The sequence below is a fragment of the Lichenostomus cassidix genome, chromosome 3, assembly GCF_008360975.1.
Source record: "Lichenostomus cassidix isolate B80296 chromosome 3, HeHo_3.0, whole genome shotgun sequence".
Taxonomy (NCBI): domain Eukaryota; kingdom Metazoa; phylum Chordata; class Aves; order Passeriformes; family Meliphagidae; genus Lichenostomus; species Lichenostomus cassidix.
The window spans coordinates 43773312-43796942 of NC_139483.1; the positions used below are offsets into that span (position 1 = coordinate 43773312).

Genomic DNA, 23631 nt, shown 5'->3' on the forward strand with positions numbered 1-23631 from the left:
TGTTGGAATGCATTGCTATGTTTCCATCAGTGCTCTTTTCAAGGGTGTGTCAGACACTGTGCAAAGCTGAATCAGCTTTGGAGCTCTGTCTTACTGTTCATTCCTTTAGTTTAGTTTTGACTTTGGGTTGTCATTTGCTCTAAAAAGAGCCAAAATTCTCCCTTTCTTTTGAAACACGAAGTGTTGAAGTCAGTAGCAGTTCTGTGTATGTGCAATATATCCAATTCAATTTCCTCTTGAAATTCTGTTGATTGGATTCAGGCTTTCTTGAGCTTTATTTAGACTTACTGAAAGGAAGCCATGGTGTTCTCTGTCACCGTGAGTATGAGTGAGGCTGAGTGAAATCAGCAGGCTGGGGTGCTTTACTTGGAAGAATGAAAACTTTGGCAATGGCTAGGGTTAGTAGGAATAAAATGCTAACAAGGGAAGTTCGGTGTCCCATTTCATAAAATGTATCCTTTAGTAAGGCAAACAAATTTGACCTGAATCATCTTATATACCTGATGTAAGATATGATGTGCACAAAACATTTTTGTATTATCCAGATAATCTCAGAAATGCTACTGCTCTTGGTAGCCTGGTAGGTGGCTAAGCACCACACAGCCATTCTGTCCCTTCCACCCAGCCAGCCTCAGTGGGACGGAGAAAGAGGAAAGGAAGAAAGAAAGCAAAAAAAATTGTGGGTGGAGAAAAGTGTTTAATAACAGAAGGAGAAGTGGAAGAAGAGAGAAAGAAAACCCAAGTGATGCAAAGGCAATCCCCTTCCCATGGATAGATCGGTGCCTACTCACTTCATGAGCAAAAGATTGCTAACCCCTCTAAGCCCCTTAATCTCCCTTTTTATTGCTGAACTTGACTTCATGTTATTTTGGGTCATCTGCCTAGTTGTGTCTGCTCACAATCTATTCCTTGGGGGGCTAGCATAAGAAACAGAAAGGCCTTAATGCTGGGAAAGCATTGCTCATCAATAGTTAAACTTTAGTTTAGCAGTATTGTTTTGGCCACAGATCTAAAACACAGCACCACACCAGCTGCTGTGAAGAAAATTAACTCATCTCAGCCGCCAGACTTAGTATCACCACAAAAACGTATTTAAAAAAAAAAAAAGCCCCTCTTACATTTGAATTTTGTTAACTATTATTATACCGTATGGAACTCTTACTGAAAATTTTACCAGACACAGAGGTATTTCCTATTATAAAAATTCCCAAAAGTGGTCTTAAGAGAAACAAAGAAAAATCTCAATCTTGAATTCAATTTTTAGGTCAGTTATTTACAGCAAGAGGAATGTATTTGCCCTGTAGCAGAAATTTGATCTGTTATTTAAAGGCTCTTGTGTCTTCTCCTTTCTTTTCACAGAGTTATTGATTTAGGAGTCATGACTCCATGTGATAAGATATTAAGAGCTGCTGTTGAGAACAAAGCAGGTATGGAGAGATTTTATTAGTACTTCTGAATTGTTTGATTTTTAGATCACACTTGCATTTTTTATTGCTGCTTATTGCATTCCTGTGATGTGATTTGATCAGACTGTCCTCAGAGAAATCAGAACTTCTGCTTCAACCATATTAATTATTTAGCATTTGGCACTTCTGTGAAACGTAGCCTGAGGAACTGGAACCCTATATCAAAAGGACAACTCCAAGAGTGATGTTTTAGTATTTGTTTTACAGGTGGATAAATGGAGAATTGAAAAGGTCTAAGTAACTTCTTGTTGGGTCTTAAATCAATAAAAGAACTTTGCATTTGGCCTGCCTAATCAGTGAGTGTGAAATCAGCAATGAATTGTTCTAATAAAATAATGAACATTCTGAAACAAGTTGCAGTTGCTTTGGAACAGTCTATTGCATCTTGGAAAAGATTAATTGTGTGGAACATACGTGGAGAAGTTTGAAAGCGTTTGCTGTTTCTAAGAGCAGAACTTACAATTATTTTGTCTTACTTCCCTCCTCAGTGCTGAATTTGTGAGACTTGGAGCTTGCTAATCAAAAGTGCTATTTATTCATTGCTGAAACAAGAGCAATAGGTGTCCAGCAACTGTGAAGACTGAGAAGTATCTTAAACTGGGGATTTGGAATCACTGTCATTCTTGGAAAGCTTTCACTTTCTCATTGGGTCAAACCTCCTTTCTAGGCTAGCAATGTCTCATTATTTTGTATCTGACACATGAAGCTATCTGATTTATGATATAAGCCTTCCTGTAGTAATTTCTGTGTCTTTCTAGAATGGATTTGCTGAAAGTTTTCTGTACATGTGTTTGTAAATTTGCACTAGATATAATTGGCCTGTCTGGTCTGATCACCCCATCTTTGGATGAGATGATTTTTGTCGCCAAGGAAATGGAGAGATTGGCAATAAAGATTCCTTTGCTGATTGGAGGAGCAACTACTTCTAAGTAAGATATCTCAGTTGGGAAGATGGGCAACATGTATGCAAACCGTGTTAACTAGTGAAAAAGAAAATTTATAGCCATTTCTTTCCCCCTTTCCATCATTTTTCTGCAACATACATAATGATATGTATTTACTCTAAGATTGACTGTTATTTCTTGTTTCTGAAGTCCTAGATTATAGAGGTAAAATGTAGTTAGGACATAAAAAATAGTGGACATCTTAAATATTTAATTTTTGCAATTGTGTATTATATGTGAAAATACTATATTTTCTGTAAACATTCATGCAGATATGTATATGAATATAGTTCTGTTCTTCTGAGGGGTTGAATGATCTGTTTTAATTCACCAAAGCATTCTAAAAATGCAGAATTTTGAGACTAGAAATGGCCATGTTGACATCAGGGAGTTATTACCTTTAAGGAAGGTACTGTATTTTCCTGGATCATTGTTCAATGCAGTGATGACTGGGTTGAGCCTCCAGAGCTGTTCAAGCAGGCTGATAGGGGATAAAGCCCAGCTGCTTGCCTTGAAGTACTTATCATGTTGATTTTTATAGACTGAGCTGCTGAGATCTGTTCTCTCAGATCTGTTCTAATGAAATAATACAGCTGCTGTGATTTCCTGAAGACCATGTTGACAGCTCACTGACACCTAGTATTAGCATTACTGCAGTTGTGTTCTGGGCATGTATAACAGCCGTGGGCCATGCTTTGCTGACTGGTTTGTGTACAATATACTTGAGTAGGCGACAGCTCAGAAGACTGCAGAGGTCATTTTTTGTGTAACTAGAAGCTGTGAGCAGTGTTGCTTTCTTTATCAGAGAAACACATATTGTATTCTGTATTTTTGGCTTTAGCGAATCATCTCACAATTTGTCAGACAGTGGAGAGGGGGAGAGTAGGATCACTATCTGTCTTTATTGCTCCTGCACGTGTAATGTAAGGTTCACTGTATCCTTTTTCTCCTTTCCCCTATGAGCCTCTTCCTATGGCTTTGATACTGAGAACAAACACACAGAGAGGTTTTTCTTATTTAAAAAAAAAAAGTGGCGAGTGGAAAAAAGGCTTTCTTCTAAGTGGAGGTCTTAGAGCCTTTTCTTCAGATCTTTTCACTGTTTTCACCCAGGGCATTGTGGCCTAGTAATTGATGTCAAATAACCAGCATCAAACAATTTTGCAGATTTTTTTCACAGAGAGCAATGTAGCTAACAGGGAAGCAGCACTAGTTTTATCCTTGAATATGGAAATTACTGAAGAATATATGTATACTTTTGAGTACAAAAATTATGATTTTATTCATGTGAACTGTATATAAATATATCCTTGTACATAATGCCCAGACACAATACAGTGTCTATAAAATATCCAGTAAAAATACTCTTTATGGAAGACTGGATTCTTAATGTATATTTAATATTACTTTCCCAGTCTTAAATTTAACCTCCCCTATGCATTCCTAAAGGTTGTGTATGTGTCAGAGGTTGCTAATGAACAGCCATCTGCAATTTTTCACTGTAATAAATAGGCATTGTTATTTGGAATAAGGAGACTATCAGTACTTGGAAGAGTATATAGTGAGGTCAGTTTGAAAGAGAAAGAGGCTGGATTTAGTCGTACAGAATCAACACAATAGAGTTTGTTCATAATTTACAGTAATGATGATTTTTGCATTCTTACTGTGCTACTTTGGTAAATTCAGGTGCTGAGAAATAATGGTGACATTCTCGTTGTAAAATTTACTTTAAAAAAATACAAAAATTAATATGTAGTGGTTGATACAGTTCCATTTTAGGACCATGCCCTCTTTTGTTTCCTTTGTCTGTTCCTATCAAAATAGAAGAGATGATACCTTTTTGCAAAAAATAGAGTTGCCAGGATCAAAAGTGTGTCTCCTAGAAGCAAATTCAGGAGATGATGGGCAGTTGTTTACACAGCTGTGTTGCACAGTCATGAGTAAATGTCCATGTCCTAGTTCTTTAAATATTTGGCAGAACCTGAAGAAAAGGGTGATCTTACCTTTGTTGTGAAAGATCGCTTCCTGGGCTCTGATTTAAATTTAATTTTAAAAATGGTGTTTGATTTTAGCATACAAGAAAGCAAACTATAAGGCCTAGAAGATCTTTGTTCCTACACTTGGTTGCAGAGTTTTAACAGGACTCTGAGCAGAGGTCATTCTTGCATCAGTAGAAATTATTAGCAGTCTTGCTTTCTTTATCAGAGCAGCACAGATTGTAGCAGACCTGGTTAGAGTCCATATTGTTTGGCTTCAGCAAATAGTCTCATAATTGGACAGACTGTGGAGAGAAGGGTCTGTCCTGTCCTTGTTGCACCTGTAGTTGTAATGCAAAGTTCACTGTATTTTCAAGACGCCAGTTTGTAATACTAATTAACCACTGGCAGAATTTCTTCTTCAGCTGTATAGAGCACTTGTGCCTCTGATTTTGAGAAATGGAATAATTATCACTGAATTAGGTTAATGCTAATCCACAGACCAAAAATCAGCATGTGGGAGGGAAAAATATAAGATGAGCAAAAAGGATTTAAAAAATTGTTAGTTCTTGGTAGGCTTAGTTTGGAATATTCTTACTGAAATTTTCTGGGACTCAAAATTAATGAGTTGCTGATTTTCATTCAGCTGGTAAGACATTGAGGGAATGTGAGTTGACACATTATTTATGAAGTGTTCTGATACTCTTTGAAGAAAAGTGTATATATACCTGTTATTAAAATCTATGTTTAATGATTCATGCATAACAGATGGATGAATGAATTTCTTGCTTTGAAGTTCTGGTCTATGCATAAAGTCAGGATTTATTTCACTGGGGTTTTGTCTGAGTTTCTTTGTTGGTGGGGTTTTTGGTTTGGGTTTGGTTTTTTTTTTCAGTTGTTTTTCTGCTTTAGTTGTGAAATGCTCACTCTTTTTCTTTTTCATTGAAGAACACACACAGCTGTTAAAATTGCCCCACGATATAGCGCACCTGTAATTCATGTCCTGGATGCATCCAAGAGTGTTGTGGTTGTAAGTTCTAAATTATAGTTTCTCATCCATACAAAGGTATATATGCTCTGTTTTTTTGTTGTGCCTTTCATCCTTTCCTCCAAGGCTTAATGTTGTGGCAGAAAATTAAAGGGACATCTCAGAGACGTTTCTAAATTACATTTGCTTCAGCTGCTTTGTGTTGCCACGTGGTTCTCAGCTGACTTGTGCCAGTTATTGTCACTGGGTGCTTTAATTTAAATGTTCATTTCTCTGGTGAGGGCAATGTTCACTTAGTCCTTGACTGTAATTTTGTAATGAAGACTGATGGAGTTGGATGTGAACTGCTATTCTGGCTAATTTGGATATATTTCTGAAGTTAGTTAGATGGCAACATTAGTACCGAGAAAGGTGTGGCTGGAGTTTTTTGACATGGATTCTCTTCCAGACAAATGGGTGGTCTTAGCTGGCAAGTACCTTGTGGTAAAGAGTAGGCCAAGCTGTGTGTTGCTTCTGTGACTATTCACTCTGAAGTTTTTGGAGTATTGTTCTCTCACGTCTTTCCAGAGCCAGACTTGGCTCTGCTAATATTACCTGTGTAGTAGGGCAGTGCTCTTAGTAATAAACACAGTCTAAATATGGATAGTTTGAATAGTTAGATTGCAGATTATTGGTAAGGCTTGGTTTAGTGTTGCCAAGAGAGTCTGACAGACAGTTTGCCTAGCCTAAAATTCATACTCTGTCCTTACATAGTGTGTCACATTATGTACTTAGTGCTTTCTCTTTGCTGTTTTTTTTCAGTGCTCTCAGCTCTTAGACAATAGTATCAAGGATGATTTCTTTGAAGAAATATTAGAGGAATATGAAGAAATTAGACAAGAACACTATGAGTCTCTCAAGGTACAAATGTAATTGATTATCTCCTTGTTTGAGGTGGTTGGCACTTGCCTCGTTACTCCTGCTGTTCAGAGTCTTGTGAAGACCTACAAGTACACCTGTTTTGATTTAAAACTTGCAGTAAAGTTGATTCCAGAGGTGCTTATGAAATCAAATTTTCTAGCCTGTAAGGCTTTCTGCATGAGTCTTAACACATGCTTGGCAAATTCTTGATTGTCCTCAATGGCCAGTCAGTGGTATCTAGGACCTCCATGAAGCTGGCAGTCATGTCATCTTAATCAACCCACAGGAGACCAGTGCTCCCCTGGAGCAGTAGCTGGATGTGTGGAGCTTCAACTGGGATAATGAAAATGGTGCTGGTTGCTTTTGCTGGTACTGACCTCCACTTTATTGAGAATTTTAAACCATCATGCTTTCCTAATATCAGACTTGTTTAGGTGAGGGATAAGAGCAGTAGGAGAATATTTTGCTGTACTTTTATTTTGTGTATTTTGAAGTAAGAAAGGAATTTCTGGTGTAGTTCAGAGGAACCAGAAATTGTGTAGGCCAGTTTTATCAGAATTATACAGACAAAAATAATGATTTGCTTGTGATGTAATATTTCTTTACAGTTGGGAACTGGGAGTTGTTGAGCCTGAAATTATCTGTTGTCACATTTGTCCTGAAGAGTATTTTGCATAAAACTCTACCATGAAGTCCACAGTTACAGTTTATGTGTCTGAAAGGTGGCTGACTGTCTGAAATTAACCTTTCTGTCCATATAGGAAAGAAGATATTTGTCTCTACAGCAAGCTAGAAGAAAAGGTTTCCATAATAACTGGTCATCAGGCCATGTACCAGGTCAGTTTATATGTTGTTGTTTGTTACTGCTGTGCCTTTATTTTATATCATGTATTTAGATATATTTTTAATTAAATTATGCTTTAAACTTTAGAATATAGCAGTGTAACAGCTTAAGTAAATTGGTATCTGTTTCAGCAGAGGGATTTTTTTGCATTAATTGAACCATCTGTTTCTGCTTTATTTTTTTACAGCTCACTTAAAAAATTAATTAATATTTAATAAAAATAACTGAAAAAATTGTAAACCAATGAGTTACCCATAACAACATATAATCAGTAAACTGTAATGATGGCTTTTGCAAAATAATGTCTTCCTGGCTGATTATGTTGCACACCTTACTGTACCATATTTGGGGAACACACATTGTGATGTGGCATTGTTGTCAAATTCCTCCTTACACTTTTTCCTACCCTTCCCCCATCAGTTTTTGTACTGGTTTGTTTTGATTTTTTTTTTAAATTAGCAGTATACTGTTTATACTAGAAGCATAAATAGCATTCCAAAAGAAGTTGCATCCTGCACTGCCATTACCACTGCTTTCTGTCGTTTCATTTACCAGACAACAAGATGCTAATTTTCAGTAGCTTATCTTAATGTGTTACAAAGTATTGAACACAGAAAACAAGTGCAAAGCTTGTGGCTTTACATGGATAGATCCATCTTGCTTTCTCACTTGTGTGTGTGCATCTAAACAAGTGTGTGGTGGCTGCAAAAGTTCTTAGAAATTACGTATAAATTTAAAGAAATATTCTGCAGTATCATCACATATAACATGCCTGTGCGTAGAAAGGAGTTTGTAAATATGAAAGGTATATGCGTATGAAATATGTTAGGTATTGATAAGTTTGTGTAGGTTTTTTTGGTCTTGTGTCTTGGCCAATATTCTAGCCAATGAAATAAGTTCCAAAGTCCAACAGCTGAAAACTATTGATTTACATGGAAGAACAAAAGGTCTTAAATTTTCAATTTGCACTTTATATGCTTTTTATGCTTTTTTTTTTCAATTACATTGTAACTGTGGAGTATGGTATGACTTGGTAAAAACATGACAATGAGAATTCTAAGACAATTGGTGTGGAAGAGGTCATTTGCAGTGGTGGAGGCTGCTCATCATCAGTTATGCTGTAAATGTAAAAGCAATTTTAAATTATCTTCATCATGTTAGATTGTACTTCTGATTCTTACAGTTAAACCAAAATTCATCGGCACAAAAGTCTTTGAAGATTATGACCTGGAGAGGCTGGTGGAGTACATTGACTGGAAGCCCTTCTTTGACGTCTGGCAGCTTAGGGGAAAGTATCCCAACCGGAATTTCCCTAAGATCTTCAATGATAAAACTGTAGGTGAGTATTGAAATTGCATTTACTTCATGTAAATAATCCTAACAGGCCTGTTGTGCTGCAGTAAGATTCTGAATGTTTTGAAATACATAGGAATAGTGCAATACATGGAAATTAGTCACTGAAATAATTTGTTTAAAGCAACCTGTAGTGAACTAACTGTTGCTATGTGAGGCTGAAAAATAAGCGGGGAAAAATGCTCAGTTGTCTTACTTAGCATTCACCTGCCAAAGCACAGGGAGGTATTTTATTGTCAGAAAATGGCAGCAGAGCACATAAAGTATCTGTGTTCCTGTTGTGGGGGAAGTTGGCAAGAGAGCTCTGTCTGCTTTTGAAACTATTCAGTAGGCTTTGAAATACGTGATGAAACTGCAAGGGTGACACTGAAAGCAACGTTCTGGGCCTGCTGCACTGTGCTAATGTAGGTGCACACACCAAACCTCTGTTGCTCATTTTATTCTGTGTTCTCTGCCTCTGCTGGAATGGTGCTGGCTGAAACATTTTGTGGTTTGTTGGGTTTTTTTTCCCGAAGATATATGTTGTTGCAGCCCTATGATCACACTGCTTTCATCCTGTTTGCTGTAGCTGACAGATCATTGCAGTCATCAGAGTTATGTGGAAAATGAATCGATCTTCCAACGATTCTTAAACCGATTTAGCCAGTTATGAAAACATACCTTTTCTAAAGCATTTTCTTTTTTTTTTTTTTTTTTTTTTTCTTTTTGATAGGTGAAGAAGCAAAGAAAGTTTATAATGATGCTCAAGATCTACTGAAAACACTGATTAATGAAAAGAAGTTACAAGCCAGAGGGGTGGTTGGGTTCTGGCCGGCTCGAAGTGTTCAAGATGATATCCACTTGTATGCTGTAGAAGAGGCAGTGGGATCTTCAGAACCAATAGCAATATTTTACGGCTTGAGGCAACAGGTACAGTGACAGCACATTTGTTAAATGATTTTTTTTTTCCTCCTGAATCACAGGAATGTAATAGAAGTGCCCTATTAAAATCTGTAGAAATCATTGTTGTAATCTCTGTGCAGCCATTGTAATTTCTTGCAGTAATAACAAGATCCTGTTAGTGATGAGCCAGGTCTTTGTATTGTAGTATTTGCAGTATTTTTCATTGTAATAATTGTACAAAATGCTTTATAGGTTTGACATCTTTGGATATGATGTGCATTTTCCATCTCAGTTTTAATATTTAAGATGTCCTAAAGCAATGTGCTGTATAATTTAATCACATGAATCTTGTGTTGCTAAAATAGAACCTAATGAACCTTAGTTCTTTAATATCCCTGGTTTCTACTTTAGGGGAAAAATTCTGCTTGAATGTGTTAATGCTTAAACCCAGTTAGAATTAAAAAAAAACCTGGAAAATAAAGCTCAATGGAGATACATGTATTTGACAGTCTTAATGTTTTTGTAAAATTCACTGTATGAAGGGGCCATTTGGAATTAGTTGGCTGCTAATTTTGATGGAGATAACCATACTTACCTAGATTTGCATTTAATTTGGTAGATTGAACTTTCAAGATATTTTGCCTCTCCTTTTTCCCTATCTTCTGATTTGGCTTCTTCGTGGTTCACATATTCAGAGTCATCAAATGTGGGCAGAAAAAAAATTTAACAACTACCTAAATGTCTGGAGTACAATACTCTATGAGGACAGTCGTGTGCCAGCATTGCAGAAGCATACTAAGAAATACATGGCTCTTAGTTTACCTGTTGGAGTTCCCTGAGATGGATCTAGTGCATCTTGACAGCTCATGGCAGATGTGTATATAAAATGCTCTCAACAAGCACACAGGCAGGGATGTTTCAGAGACTTATACCTTAGTTAAACATTTTGATATCCCATGTAAATCAACATTACTACTGTTTCTTTTCCTGTTTCCTGTACTGTTTCTTTTCTTTTTGCCCAAGAAAATATCTGATGTTGTTATTGTAATTGTTTTTATTATTGGAATACTGTTATTTTTCCTAGGCTTTTTAAATCTTGTATATCCCAATTATTCAGGCTTCTCTCAAAGGTCAAGGCCATGAAATTCTGTGCTTACTGTTGTTCTGGACTCCATGTATTTCAGCTGCATCTCTTCCAGCCTGCTGTATATAGTAACTCAGCAGAGTATTTAGCAGAGCAAAGTTGAAAAGAACAATTGCATTCTGTTTCTTATATAGTACACAGAGTTCTCTCCATGGCATTGACACTAATTAAGGATGTGATGTAAATCTAAAAGTTGGAGATGCATGTAGTATTTTCCCTAACTCTAATAATTACAAAAGAACCTTAAAATTAACATAAATTTCAGTGTTGGGGAAAAAGGATATTTCTTTAGTTATTATGGTACTTTCTGTAACCTTGTAGGTTAAAGAATTACTTTTCTTTGTTTTTCAGGGGTGGGGGTTTTATTTGCTTTTAAGATGCAGTTGGGAATAGGTGAAAAGCGTTGCTAAAATATTGTCATAGAATAGAAAAAAAAAGAATCTTCAGCTAAGTGATAGCTATTAAATAACTTTCCTCTCTCTGTATGTTGGGTAAATTTACAAGAACTGTGCCACCTCTTATATAGGAATCATGTTTCCACAATGAATTTCCTGATGCAATTCAAGATTTTTTTTTTTGGGTGCTCAGTCACCTCTTTCTGTTACTTCTTTTCCATTTTGGAAAAGGATCCAATGAGCTGTTTAGTTCCCCATTTCACAGAATCAGTTAGGTTGGAAAAGACCTATGAGATCGTTGAGTCCAAACTATGACTGAACAACCATATGTCAACTAAACCATGGGACTCTGTGCCATGTCCAGTCTTTCCTCAAATACCTCTGGGGATCATGACTCCACCACCTCTTTGGGCAGTCTATTCCAGTACCTAATCACACTTTCTGTGAAGAAATTCCTCCAAATGTCTAATGTAAACCTCGCCTGGCACAGCTTAAGACTGTCCTTTTGCTCTCTCAGTTGTTATCTGGTTATCTGTTACCTGGTTGGGTTAGCCAACCCCCACTGGCTACAGCCTCTGTTCAGGTAGCTGTAGAGGGCAATGAGGTCTCCCCTGAGCCTCGTTTTCCCAGCTCCCTCAGCCAGTCCTTACAGGACGAGTGCTCCAGACCCATCACCAGCTTCATTCCTCTTCTCTGGACTTGTTCCAGCACCTCAATGTTCTTCCTCAAATGGGGGTGAAGTGCAGCCTCACCAGTGCTGAGTACAGGAGAAGACTCACTTCCCTGGTCCTGCTGGCCACAATGTTTCTGATGGAGGCCAGGATGCTATTTGCCTTCTGGGCCACCTGGGCATCCTGCTGGTTCTTATTCAGCTGTGTTGATCAGCAGCTCCAGGTCCTTTTCCACTGGACCACTTTCCTTTGCATAAACCCACTTGAACTTTGCTTAGAGTTCAACCTTTCAGTAGTGATAGATGTATTTTGTTTATGTTTGTGTGTGATTAGTATAAGCTCTGCATCCTGGGCGTTGTTTAGTCTGTATTATTGAACACATAGTTTGTAGCATAAGAACCTAGGAGTGTTTATAAACTCATAACCATTCTACAGGGGGAGTTGCTGAAGAATTCTTCAGTTTGCACATCAACTATCAGTTTTGTTAACAAATGTGGAATCTGTTAGGGGTAAAGATGAAATATTCCTCCTCTTACTCAGTGGTTGGCACAAGAGTATTCCTTACTTTGTAACAATTTGTTTGCAGTATAAGCTGTTAAATCTTAGTAGCTGTGAATAGAAGCAAAATGTGTGTTCAGTGCTGCATCTCTCTGGTGGTTTGTTCTTCTGTGGTCCAAGCACACTCAAAGTAAGAGAGGTGGTTTTCTTCTTATTTAACTATAGGTAAGCTACCATGGTTCAAAGAGTAGTTAGGTGTTTGTCAAAAATGCCCTAAGCCCTTTAGTCTTAAAAATACTGGTCTTTAGCTTAACAGTGCACTAATGATGTATTTTAAAGTGTTTTGATTCATCACATTGATTTCATTACTTCAGGCTGAAAAGGACTCTGCCTGCACAGATCCATATTACTGCCTCTCTGACTTCATAGCACCACTGGATTCTGGCATTTGTGACTACTTAGGCCTGTTTGCTGTTGCCTGCTTTGGTGTAGATGATTTATGCAATGAATTTAGGAAACAGGATGATGAATACAACATCATAATGGTGAAGGCTCTTGGTGATCGGTTGGCAGAGGTAAGAGGTTTTAATCATTGCAATTTACAGCAAACTTACAGCCACTTCGGTGCAATGCAAGTGGGGTAGCTCTAGCTATATATTTCAAGATGTAGCAGGGTTTCATAATTTTTTATTAGATTATTGTTATTATTATTAATAATAATATTTTCTGAAGATATTTACTGAAATGGGAATTCTTCCTGAAGGGCAGCTGGTGCTGGCAAAATCACGTAAGCTGCAGGAGCAGTTCAGAAAAGCTGTTACCCACTTTGAGCTGGAAAAGAGGTTCTCAGCTGGAAGGAGCAGCAGCACATGGTTGTATCTGATCCTAGCATGGATGCAAGAATGATATGGCCTTCCATTGCTAGACCTGGGTGAGACACCCAGATAGAGTCGAGACCTAAAGAGCTCAATGCTATAATGATGTGTCGCTGCCATAGGTTAATCAGCTTTGTCTTTTCAGATTGCTTGTCCACATCTTGACCTCTTTGAGTATGTAGGATTTTAAAGCAGGACAATCAAAAAACCACTCTCTTCCTAAAAGAGAAGTAACTAAAATACCTGAACTAGCAAAATAAGTATTGCATGTGAATTTTAATTCTATCAAATTTCTTACCTATATTAAGACGTCCCTTAAAAATGAAAATGGGAATGCAAGAAAGTGTCTATCATTGTGCATCTTAATCAAATAGCTGTTGCATCAGTCTGTACAAATAAAATAATTTTAAAAACCAACTTTTTGTTCTGTTCCAAGGCATTTGCAGAGGAGCTCCATGAAAGGGTTCGAAGGGAATTCTGGGCTTACAGTAGTAGTGAGCAGCTGGATCTCTCTGGCCTACGCAAAATTAAATATGAGGGAATTCGTCCTGCCCCTGGATATCCAAGCCAGCCTGACCATACAGAAAAACTCACCATGTGGAAACTTGCAAACATTGAGGAAACAACAGGTAACTCCACTTTACTAAGATTCCTAAACTTTTTTTATGGGAAATCAAAATTCCAAAAAAAGAACAAATTGGGTGGCACAGAGCTACATGAAATACTAAGCTGAAGTGCTTCTGGGAATTGCTGTCTTCCCCTTTTTATTGCCATTTTTATTTTGCCTCATTCAAGGAAGAATTTGCAAAACACTGCCAGTGCTTTTAGTGGAGGAGTTGTGTCCCTAATTAGCAGATTGCACGCAAACAGGGTTCTGCAGCACAGAGAAAATTTCTGGCATCCTTATGGTTGTAAAAAGACATTCCAGATAGAAACAGAAAAAAAGCTAATTCAGAAGTGTATTTCCTGGTCCACATGAACCTTGCGATGGTAATTCTGAAAAAGGGAGTAATTCCATTTGTTTGCTTCTGGTATTTTACATGTCAGATGTTCTACTGATGCTTTCACAATTCCAAAAATACCTTCCTGTGCTTCAAAACCTCATTTGCCAAAATGTCCAAGTTTTTTCCTTCAAACTGTACAGTTGCTCTACAGTAACTGTAATGAAAGTCTGCAGTATGTTTAAAGCTCTGGGGGTTTTCTTAATGGTTAACAAGTGGAAAAAGGGTTTGGTTTTAGTACGTCTGAAAGCTTTTTGGTTTTTTTGAGTTTGCTTGAAGCTGCCCAACAAAAAAAGTGTTTCTGAATTTGTGCTTATTCTCAATGCAGAGAGTAAGAAAATTCTCATTGTCTTTTCCAGGAATTGGTCTAACAGAATCACTAGCAATGATACCTGCTTCTGCAGTTTCTGGCCTCTACTTTTCCAGTCCCAATTCCAAATATTTTGCTGTTGGCAAGATATGTAAAGATCAGGTAACTTACCCTGTCCATTGTAGTAGTATTAGAGCATTCCACATCTTCTGATGAGCAGATGTCTCAAAAATTTTGTGAACACTTAACGCTAGAGTTTCAAAATCTTTGTCACATTTTGTGGTCCCTTTACAGGTTGAAGATTATGCACTGAGAAAAAATTTGTCTGTGGCAGAGGTAGAGAAATGGCTGGAACCCATTTTGGGATACGATACTGAAGAACTGTGATATTTGTGGGTGAACTTCTTTTTTTGATGGTCCATTTCCCAGAAGGAACAAGAAAATTCTTCGCACTGGAAACAGCTTTCTTCCATCCACCCCAATAGCTTGTCTGATTGTTTTAAATTCTTAATCAAGGAACTTAATATTTCAAATCAAATCTGCCTGGTGCCCTTGGCTTGGGACCATGAATGCATTTCAGTTCTCAGTCATAGCAGCTTACTTTTATTTATTTTTATTTTTTACACAAAGATTCTAGCAGAGAAGCTAGGTGTAGGGTAAGAAGGGGAAACTGCAAAGCTTTCCTGTCCTCTGGAAGATTTTGAAATCAGGGGCAAGATTCTTTCCCATGGCTGTAGATATGCATAGAACTGAGTTTTACTTCTGTTAATTTAATGTGTTTTGGCAAGTCCAGGGACAAAAATATGATGTGATTTTTCTGCAAAGTCACAAATGGTTTTATACTGAGTGATCAAGAGCAACTGAAGTACAACAGATGTTCTTTTTAAAAATCTGCTCAAGTGTTTAGTCTTGTGCTTGAGAAGACACGTTGTTGTCAATGGTAGAACAAACAGATTAATACAATCTTCTGGAGCAATATCAGAGATCTGTATTGTGATATGGGATGAATGAGCCTATGGAGTTGTCTGCTTCATGCTTCCTCTTCCTCTTAACAAGTCACAATCTCTCTATTCTGTATAAAGGGTACTGACACTTCTGCCTTAATGTTGTGAGGCTTAATTTATACATAATCATTTGTATGTGAAAATTATGAGAGCAGCATATTTGCTTCTGCAGAGAGACAGGAAGCTTGGAGCTGACTTCTACAAACTTTTCAACCTCCTAGAAAACTGGATTTTAAAAGCAACTACTACTGTCATATGTAACATTTAGTATTGTAGACATATTCATCAGATTTAACAGAGTGTGCTAATTGTTCCTAGCTTCCACTAATTTCTGAAAAGTGCCTCAAGTATTATTTAAATGCTAATTTAGGAAAATATTATGACAGAAACGCCTCATTTTTTTTGTCTCTAATTGTAAACAAAAGACCAATATCGTAAGGAAGACGTTCTTTTATAGTTTATTACAATCTATTAATAGCTGTGTAATTTTTGTAATGTCTTCATCTGACTTTTTGCTAGAAGAATCATCTTGTATCAACAGTTTAATAAAGGTGGTGTTATACTATTAGAATCCTTTAAATGGCAACAGTAAAATGTGTGGAATAATCTGAAGGGATAATGTCAAAATTAATATGTACTTGTACTATGAACTTGAAATTCTAAAAGCTGCTGTGGGGTTTTTAAGGTAGTTGTGTGTGTTCTTAACTGAATCTTTTAGAATGGCTCATCCTTTAATGACTTACAAAAGTAATTTCTAAATGGATAGCCCCTCCCCCTGCCTCCCTCCATGTCAAGGGACTTGTGACATGTCCTTGCTGAGCAGCTGATTCTTGTAGTAGGAACGGTTTCTCAGTAGAACACTGATTTATACTGCTAAAAAGTAAAACATTCTTAATATAAAAGATGATTTGTTCCTGAAACACGTAGCCTGTGAAAATTGAAATCCTCTATGCTTTGTTTTTGGTAATGGCACTTTTTTAAATCAATTCAATGCTTGGAATATCTCCTCTCCGGCACTCTTCCATTTTCTTACATTTGAAAGCAGAATGCCTTATTAGTCTGAAAATTTGCTTGTGTGAATGAGGTCAAAGTTTGACTTGCTCAGCTTGGCTTGTTTATTGATTTATTTTCCTGAAATCAGTGGCAGTCAGTTCAATGAGTACAGCTGACAGCAGGAGGTCCCTGCTGTCTAACAGTGGTGGTATATGGTGTACAAACAGAGGATTTCAAACGGTGTGCAGTTGCTTTAGCCCTTCACACATGGCATCACACACTGAGAAAAATCTTTGTGTTTGCCTGCAAAACTCATCACTGGGAGAATCTGATTGGAATAATTACTTGTTATTATGCAAATGCTTTTATCAAGGACAATGCCTTTAAAACTTTGTTATTTTAAATTGTCGGTTGACATTTTGGATAAGTCAAATTTTCATTCTTCTCTTCAGAACTAAGGTAAATTGTGAAAGAAAAGAGTCTCATAATTGTACCAGGTAAGGCTATTTTACTTGAAAGACTGACAGCTTTAGAATGCATGAAATATTTTTTGCAGTGCTTTTCTAAATACTGCTAGCAAAGGTACTAGATGTAAGCGATGATGAAAAAATTAGAATGCTTTGTAAACAGCTCTGGTTTAGTTCATGTGAGTAATTTACTTTGGATACTAATTTTTTTTTCTTGTAAGTCAGGCCAGCAGCCTGGAGATTAGGTTTTGAGGCACATATATTTTATGACTGTCAGGAGGGAATACTACCCTTAAACCTGCCCCTTCATTATCAGGTCTGTTTCAGTGCTGCTGTAACTGCTGGGAAGAATCTAGTGCAGCTTCTTTTGTCAAGAGGATGCTATCAAGGTCAGGTAATTTCTAAAAAAAAACCCTCAAAACTCACATTTATTTTTTTCTGCAAGTATTTGTGCATTTTTTGTGAATCTTCTGCTTTCTTGTTGAAGAGTGTGAAAGTCATACACCCTTTCAGTTAATTTCTGCTTTAAATACAGTCATGTCCAGAAAATAGGGGGAATAGTGAGAGGCCTTTAAGGGCCTTGCTTTTTAGAAAAGGGTTTGTTTACTTGTAACTGTGACTGAGTTTCAATAATTTCCCTCTTGAAATCTGGCTGATTTACCTGAGTGTGCCTTGAAAGAATGGATTCAGTGTCTTAAAATGAAGAGCACAAAAAGAGGCAACTTCATTAATTAGTTCAGGAGGGTGGTTTCCTTACAGAAACAGCAGCACATGTTCTCAGTTACTGGAGCAATGGATTGCTGTGCCCTCAATTTATCGTGGCCTTGTCATGGCCAAGCCTGTTCAGCCCCACTACAAAGTTGTTTCATTTGATTGTCAGGCTTCTATAGGTGCCAGTTTTCAAAAGAAGATGCACTGTGAACAGAATGTAAACACGTCGGTCCTACTTTCACAAAGCATTTGTAAACTGTCCAGCTGGAGGCAGAACCAAAAAACCAGTGCAGTTTGCCCTCATGTTTGTTCTAATAATACCACCGTGGCTAAATATCCTGAGGTTTCTGACCATGCCACATGCCTGATATAAATAGCTGTGCAAAGGAGACCTCAGCTGAGATTGCCAAACTTGGCCTTTTAGGTTTGTGATTCAACTTCAGCCAGGATGGCAAAAGCAAGCTGGTAATTATCCTTGCTGACCTGAAGCTGCTGTGATGTCTGCAGAATGAAAGGCCTCATTTTCTTCCTTGCTGCCCTAAGGCACCACTGTGTCCTGTGCCTACAGCTCCTGACTCACTGCCTAAAGGGGAGTGATCCCAGGCCAGGGTAGGTGGTCTCTGCCATTGATTCCTACAGAAAGAGGATGAAGTGAGTGGAGAGAATGCAGAAACTCTAATTGACCCCATATTAGTTCTTAGATCATGGTCTTTCCTACCCCATCTCCCTGTTTGGCCTCTTCCTGCTTTTCCCTCCAGCAGTCCTCATTAGCTGCATGTCAAGGTTCACTGTAGGTTCTGCCAAAATGGAACTGTAGAAGTCTTTTAAATAAGTTTATTTTACATGTCTGAACACGTTACTGTTCCAGAAACAAGATTTTTCACCTGGCAAGCATTGGACTGTGTTAATAAGTGATGCTTATAGCTCTGTCCATAGGAGCCTTATATGTGTATGTTAGTCATTCCTAAAAAAATGAGAGGGCCACAAGACATGTTAGACTATTCCATGTGTTTTGTCTGCATCTTTAGTTACGTGGTGGTTTTCATCTAGATAGCAAAACCAAAATGTGTATTAATTGCATCCTTTGTCAGTGTGCTGTTTTAAGCCCACAATTAATAATAAGCTGATAATAATAAAACTAAATAAAACTAATGTAATTTTCAACTGAAGTATTTCAATAGTATGAACTACTAAGAACAAGTAAAGAATTTATCTGTGCCTTGCTGTTACAACAAATGCTCTTAAAATTCTTTAGGTAGTTGATGACTTAAATATTTTCTGATGCAAAATTTATCTTGAGTACAAGCTCAGGTTACAAAACACTTATAATTTGATGTAAAAGGGTTTATCACTGCTTTCTAGAAATAGCTGATAAGAATGATTTAGGAGACTGGAAAGTTTGCTGGAGAAATTTCTATTCATGTACTCCATATAACAAAAGAAGCTTGGGTAGCGTGGGATTCACAGAGGGTAACTTAATTGCAGAAGAACAGGCAGTTCTTTAGGGAAGAGCTGGAAGATTAAGAGTTATGGCAAACATAAGTGTCTTAAAAAACAGATATTCACAATATTAGTTACTGCAGTAAATGAAAATAAAAACCTTTCCCTTCTGTATACATCAAAGTATAAGAAATGCAATTTGAGAATAATTTTTAAGGAGCTTTCATTAATCTAATGCATACTTGGGATTGATGAGGTATATTGGCACGTTAGGAGTGGGAGAAGGAGGAGGAAATAATAATTGGGTCATGAACTTGTTCTAGGGTTAAGTAAGAAGCTGTTGGAAAAAAAAGAGATACCCTATGTCACGACACCCTCTCCTCTGTTTTCAAGTTGTTGGATTCATTACTTACATGATTGTTTCTGAAAGGATTTTTGGTGACACTGGCCTTCCCTGACTGGAAAAATATTGTGAGAAACAAAAATAAAATATCCCGTTTTTTCCACAGTTTTCAAGAGTTAAAACTCAGCACCAGCTCTGTATCTGCACATAGGTGTCAGTGCAATTTGAACCCAGTAATTACTTCAATCTAGCAGATAAAATAGATCTGGGTGTGTAGGTGTAAAGGCTTTTTTTTCCTTACTCAAGTTGTTTAAAAGATCAAATTTTCCTCTCTATGAGTGTGCAACTTTTAGTGGATATTTTGTTCTTTACTCTTTTATATACTTGGTCTGTACTCAATTCCCCTTCTCCAGCTTCCCAATACAAGCATGGAGATGTGACAGAGTTCTCTAATGGCCTGTGAGTGCCACATGTTTGTTTCTTTTAACTAAAAATATGTATTATTTTTGGGTTTTGTTGAATTTCATGAAAGTTCTTGCCAAATAGCTTCTTCCCAGGAAGTGGACAACTTTACTCTTTTAATCTGGCCATCAGTTGGAAATCTAGGTTGAGGTTCAGAAGTGGAGTGCAAATTTGAGGTCTAAAAAGGTGTCAGTTCTCTGTGGTTGGTGGACTCCTTCCGCACTTCTGTTCCTGCTGTGACCTTGTGGGGACAAGTTTGTTCATATCTCTCTGTCGATTAGGGCGGCGGTGGGACAGCAAGTAAGGGAGATAAAAAGCTGCACTGTACAGCCAAAGGACTTATTTAGCAAACTGTTCTTTGGACATGCATCAGTACAACGTGTGCTCCTGCCTGCCCAGGGCGTGTTTTCAACTGCTGTCTCAAGCTCGTCTGTACTCAGCTGCTTTTATTTCAGGAAGCCACTACTCCTGAGATCTCATGCTTTGCTAAACACTGCACGAGGCCCTCTTTGCGTAATCGGTCATTTGTAATGGATGGCTTTGCAGTAACTATCTTGAGAGCTGAAGTGAGCTAGAACACCTCCTAGCAGGTTTTCTAGTGCTGATCCAGCTGCTATTAAAGTGTCTGGAGAAATTACTACCTCTCCGAAACACAAGTTCAATCAGTCCTAATGCAGTAATCTAGAAAGAATATTTGGTGTTCAAATCCTGTGGAAAACAGTTGAGGACTAACAAGGTATGCTGTTAAACCTCCTTCAGTGCTCAGCTTCATTGAAATAGATGGCTGGGACTATGAAAGTAATTTTTGCTCTCATTCTGAAGCACTTACCTGGGAGAAAGTGATACCCTATCAAGCCAGGAGTAGATGAACTTTCCAGTCCAGTGTGATTAATGGTAACTATCCATCTCAGGGATGCTTGAGGGAGATTGCAAAACACAACCAGCAGCGTGGGCATTGATTCTGTTCTGCACCCTGAGAAGGTGTTAGGCTGCCTTGATTCGGGAGGCAAGGATTGGCAAATGCTCTGAAAATGTTTTTGTGTTTTCAAGCCTCTTGTGATATTTAAACAAATATCGTTTAATGAGAGTTTGAGCTTCATTGTCTTTGACAGTTGTGAATATACATTGTGCTAACTTTGTATATATTGTTGGAGTTTCACTTGGCCATTATTAAAGAAGAGCGGCCTTTTAGTTAAACTTCCTCCTTAAATATATGTTTCATGTTGCGTAATTCTACTAATATCAGGAAAATCACAGTACTGCCACATATTTCGTGCTGTTCGTGCACACAAAATGCTGAGCAATAGCAAAGCAGCTGCTGCAGTATGGTTATTGCTAATCAATCTGAATAAATTTGGGAATTTTATTGCAGTTTCTCTCCAGAACTGTCAGCATGAAGTATACAAAATCTCTTGCTTTTGTAGCTCAAATGAAGCCTGTAATGATGTGAAATTCTTAATGTTATATAAGGCACCCTATCATGTGGTCTCTTGATCTGTCAGTAGAATATGCCTTGATTATAAGTAAACTCAGAGGGCTTTTTCATTTTCTTTTGGTACTTTTATTGGCTCTGTACTTCTGTAGAACATTTTTTTTCATTCATCATATTTCTGCTGCTGCTGCTTCTAGTCTTGACACTGGAATTTTTACTTGGCTTCTAGACTTTTACATTTCTCTAACTCAGGCATATTTGCCAAGCATCTTGGATGTCAGACTTACTATTTTCATATCTTCTGTAGGAAATGCCACCATTTGCAAGGAGTTCATGCTTTGCACTCAGCTTTATTGTTGCTGGGAATCTTTCTAAGCCAAGTGCCCTCAGAGCTGACTGAGGAGTTGAGGGTGCTGGGAAATTAGGGAGACCAAGTAAGTGTGTGAACAATGTGTTTGTCTCTGTGGGTTACAGGGGTTCCTTTTGGGTTGCAGGGGTTCCGTTTTCCAAAAGAAGTCCTAATATTCCAAAGCTTGTAACAGTGTATTCGCTGATTGCCTAAAAAAAAAAGCCTGGACTGTGTTTCTGTCTCCTTCCCAGGTACGAATCATTTTATTTACTACAAAGACAATAACAATTACAGAAATCAAACATGAGACTGCTGCTAAAGTTAAATATAGCTCTTCACATTAGTATGTCTGAAAAGTCCTAAGTCATCTTAAGAAGAAGCATGAGTTGTTTTGGATTTGTCTCTGAAATAAGTTTGCCGTAAAATAATTTGTGGGTGTGGCTGCATGGCTTTTTCCTCTGAAGCAGCAACTGAAACAATTGGTATGTCTATGTCACAAACATTACAAGCTTTTCAGTATTTGTGGTGGAACATATTTTCCGTTGCTATAAGGAGTACACCTACTGCGTTGATGGGTATTGGGAAAAAGCCATTATTTAATCATAGAATCATTGGATATACTGAGCTGTAAGGGCCCATCAGGATCTTTGAGTCCAACTCCTGGTCCTGTGCAGGACATCCCAAGAGTCACACCATGTGCCTGAGACCATTGTCCAGACACATCTTGAACTCTCTCAGGCCCAATGTTGTGGCCACTTCCCTGGGGAACCTGTTCTAGTGTCCAGCCACCCTCTGGATGAAGATGCTTTTCCTGATATCCAGCCTAAGCCTCCCCTGACTAAGCCTCATGCTGTAATGTTTGATATTTCTGTGTAAATATTACAATTACAGCTGCTCAGGGAATGCTGCCTACTCATTGTGTTGGGTCTCACTACCCCCTGGAGCAAGCAGCATGCCTTTGCTTGAAGTTGGTATGAGCTAAGGACAGACGATTTTTACTACCCCTTTCCCCACTTTTGGTATAAACAAAATTGAAAGGCCCATGCCTTGCAGTAGCCCCTGGCAGCATTGACAGTAACTCCTGAGGTTTGGGAAGAGGCATGCAGCTTTTTGGGATTCTTTCTCAGCTATGACTGAAGGATAGGATTGCTGTTCAAGGGCTGAAAATCCCATGTTACCAAAAGTGAGATTTGTCCAAAACTGGTATTGAAGGCGCTGTATTTCAATATACTTATTTTGGTTATCTGCTAGTTCTACCCAGGACAGCTGACTGGTCCTTCAGTCATATTCTGCTTTGTCAGTCCCTGGAAAAAAACGCGTAAATTGGGAAATGTTTTGGATTAAGAAACGTAATCCATTTTTGGATTCACCACTGGGAGATAGATTTCCATCTTTCATAGCCATAAAAGCCACTTTCTGGGTTCAGTCATGTACAATATGGTGGAGAGTTCTGATATGTTTTTAATTAATTTTTTGAAGACTGCAGTCATCAGAGCCTCTACTAATACATATTTAAATGATTGTGAGTCTTGGATTAAAAAAACTCAAGCCAACAAAAACAAACAGAAAGAACCCAACAGCAGCCATAAATTTAAATGCTAATCTCCAGGCTAGTCTGTGGTAGTTGAGTCCAGTTAGTATGTCCATTAAGTATTACACTCTTCACCTGCACTTAGGTAAAATACAAGGACCTGTGACAGTTGTCTTTGCAAGGGAGTATTTTAAATAAATCATTCACAGACTGCTACTGGTAATGACAAGCTAGTACTTACCTATATAAAATACCTATGCCTATACTGATAAACATTCTTTGGAACCACTCTGATGGCAGAGGTAAGAGCAGGAGTCAGCCTGGTTGCACCTCAGCACTTCTGTTTTCAACCAATTAAAGAAACCTGACCAAACAAAAGAACCCACAAACAACAAGACTGTGTTTCAGCCTGGTGAGTGCAAATTGGTGTTTGCCCTGCAACACTGCTGCAAGGGGAGAGCTGACTGCAGGATGCATCGAGTTTCTGGTGCTCTCAGCTTCAGCATGGCCACATGCCCAAGTGTATGCAGGGAGGAGAGCCAAGTGTGCACTTGGAGAATGATGTAGACTCATCCTGTCTGATGGCTAGGGATCAGTGAAATCCAGTTCCCATACGTCACCTCTTGATTTACTATGAAGCTACTGTGGAGTATTG

General features: G+C 38.0%; 1 protein-coding gene across 3 annotated transcripts in view; it reads left to right on the forward strand.

The window, feature by feature from the left end:
• MTR (5-methyltetrahydrofolate-homocysteine methyltransferase) overlaps window positions 1–15819 on the forward strand; it is a 49726-nt gene extending 33907 nt beyond the window's left edge. For all 3 annotated transcript variants that reach the window (XM_085055526.1, XM_085055527.1, XM_085055528.1), the window contains 11 exons: window positions 1360–1427; window positions 2275–2395; window positions 5332–5413; window positions 6173–6271; window positions 7033–7108; window positions 8299–8454; window positions 9181–9377; window positions 12433–12633; window positions 13370–13562; window positions 14294–14406; window positions 14539–15819. In XM_085055526.1, the coding sequence (XP_084911652.1) occupies window positions 1360–1427; window positions 2275–2395; window positions 5332–5413; window positions 6173–6271; window positions 7033–7108; window positions 8299–8454; window positions 9181–9377; window positions 12433–12633; window positions 13370–13562; window positions 14294–14406; window positions 14539–14631 (1399 nt within the window). In that variant the 3' untranslated portion in view covers window positions 14632–15819. The remainder of the gene's footprint in view (window positions 1–1359; window positions 1428–2274; window positions 2396–5331; window positions 5414–6172; window positions 6272–7032; window positions 7109–8298; window positions 8455–9180; window positions 9378–12432; window positions 12634–13369; window positions 13563–14293; window positions 14407–14538) is intronic.
• The last annotated feature ends 7812 nt before the right edge of the window (window positions 15820–23631 follow it).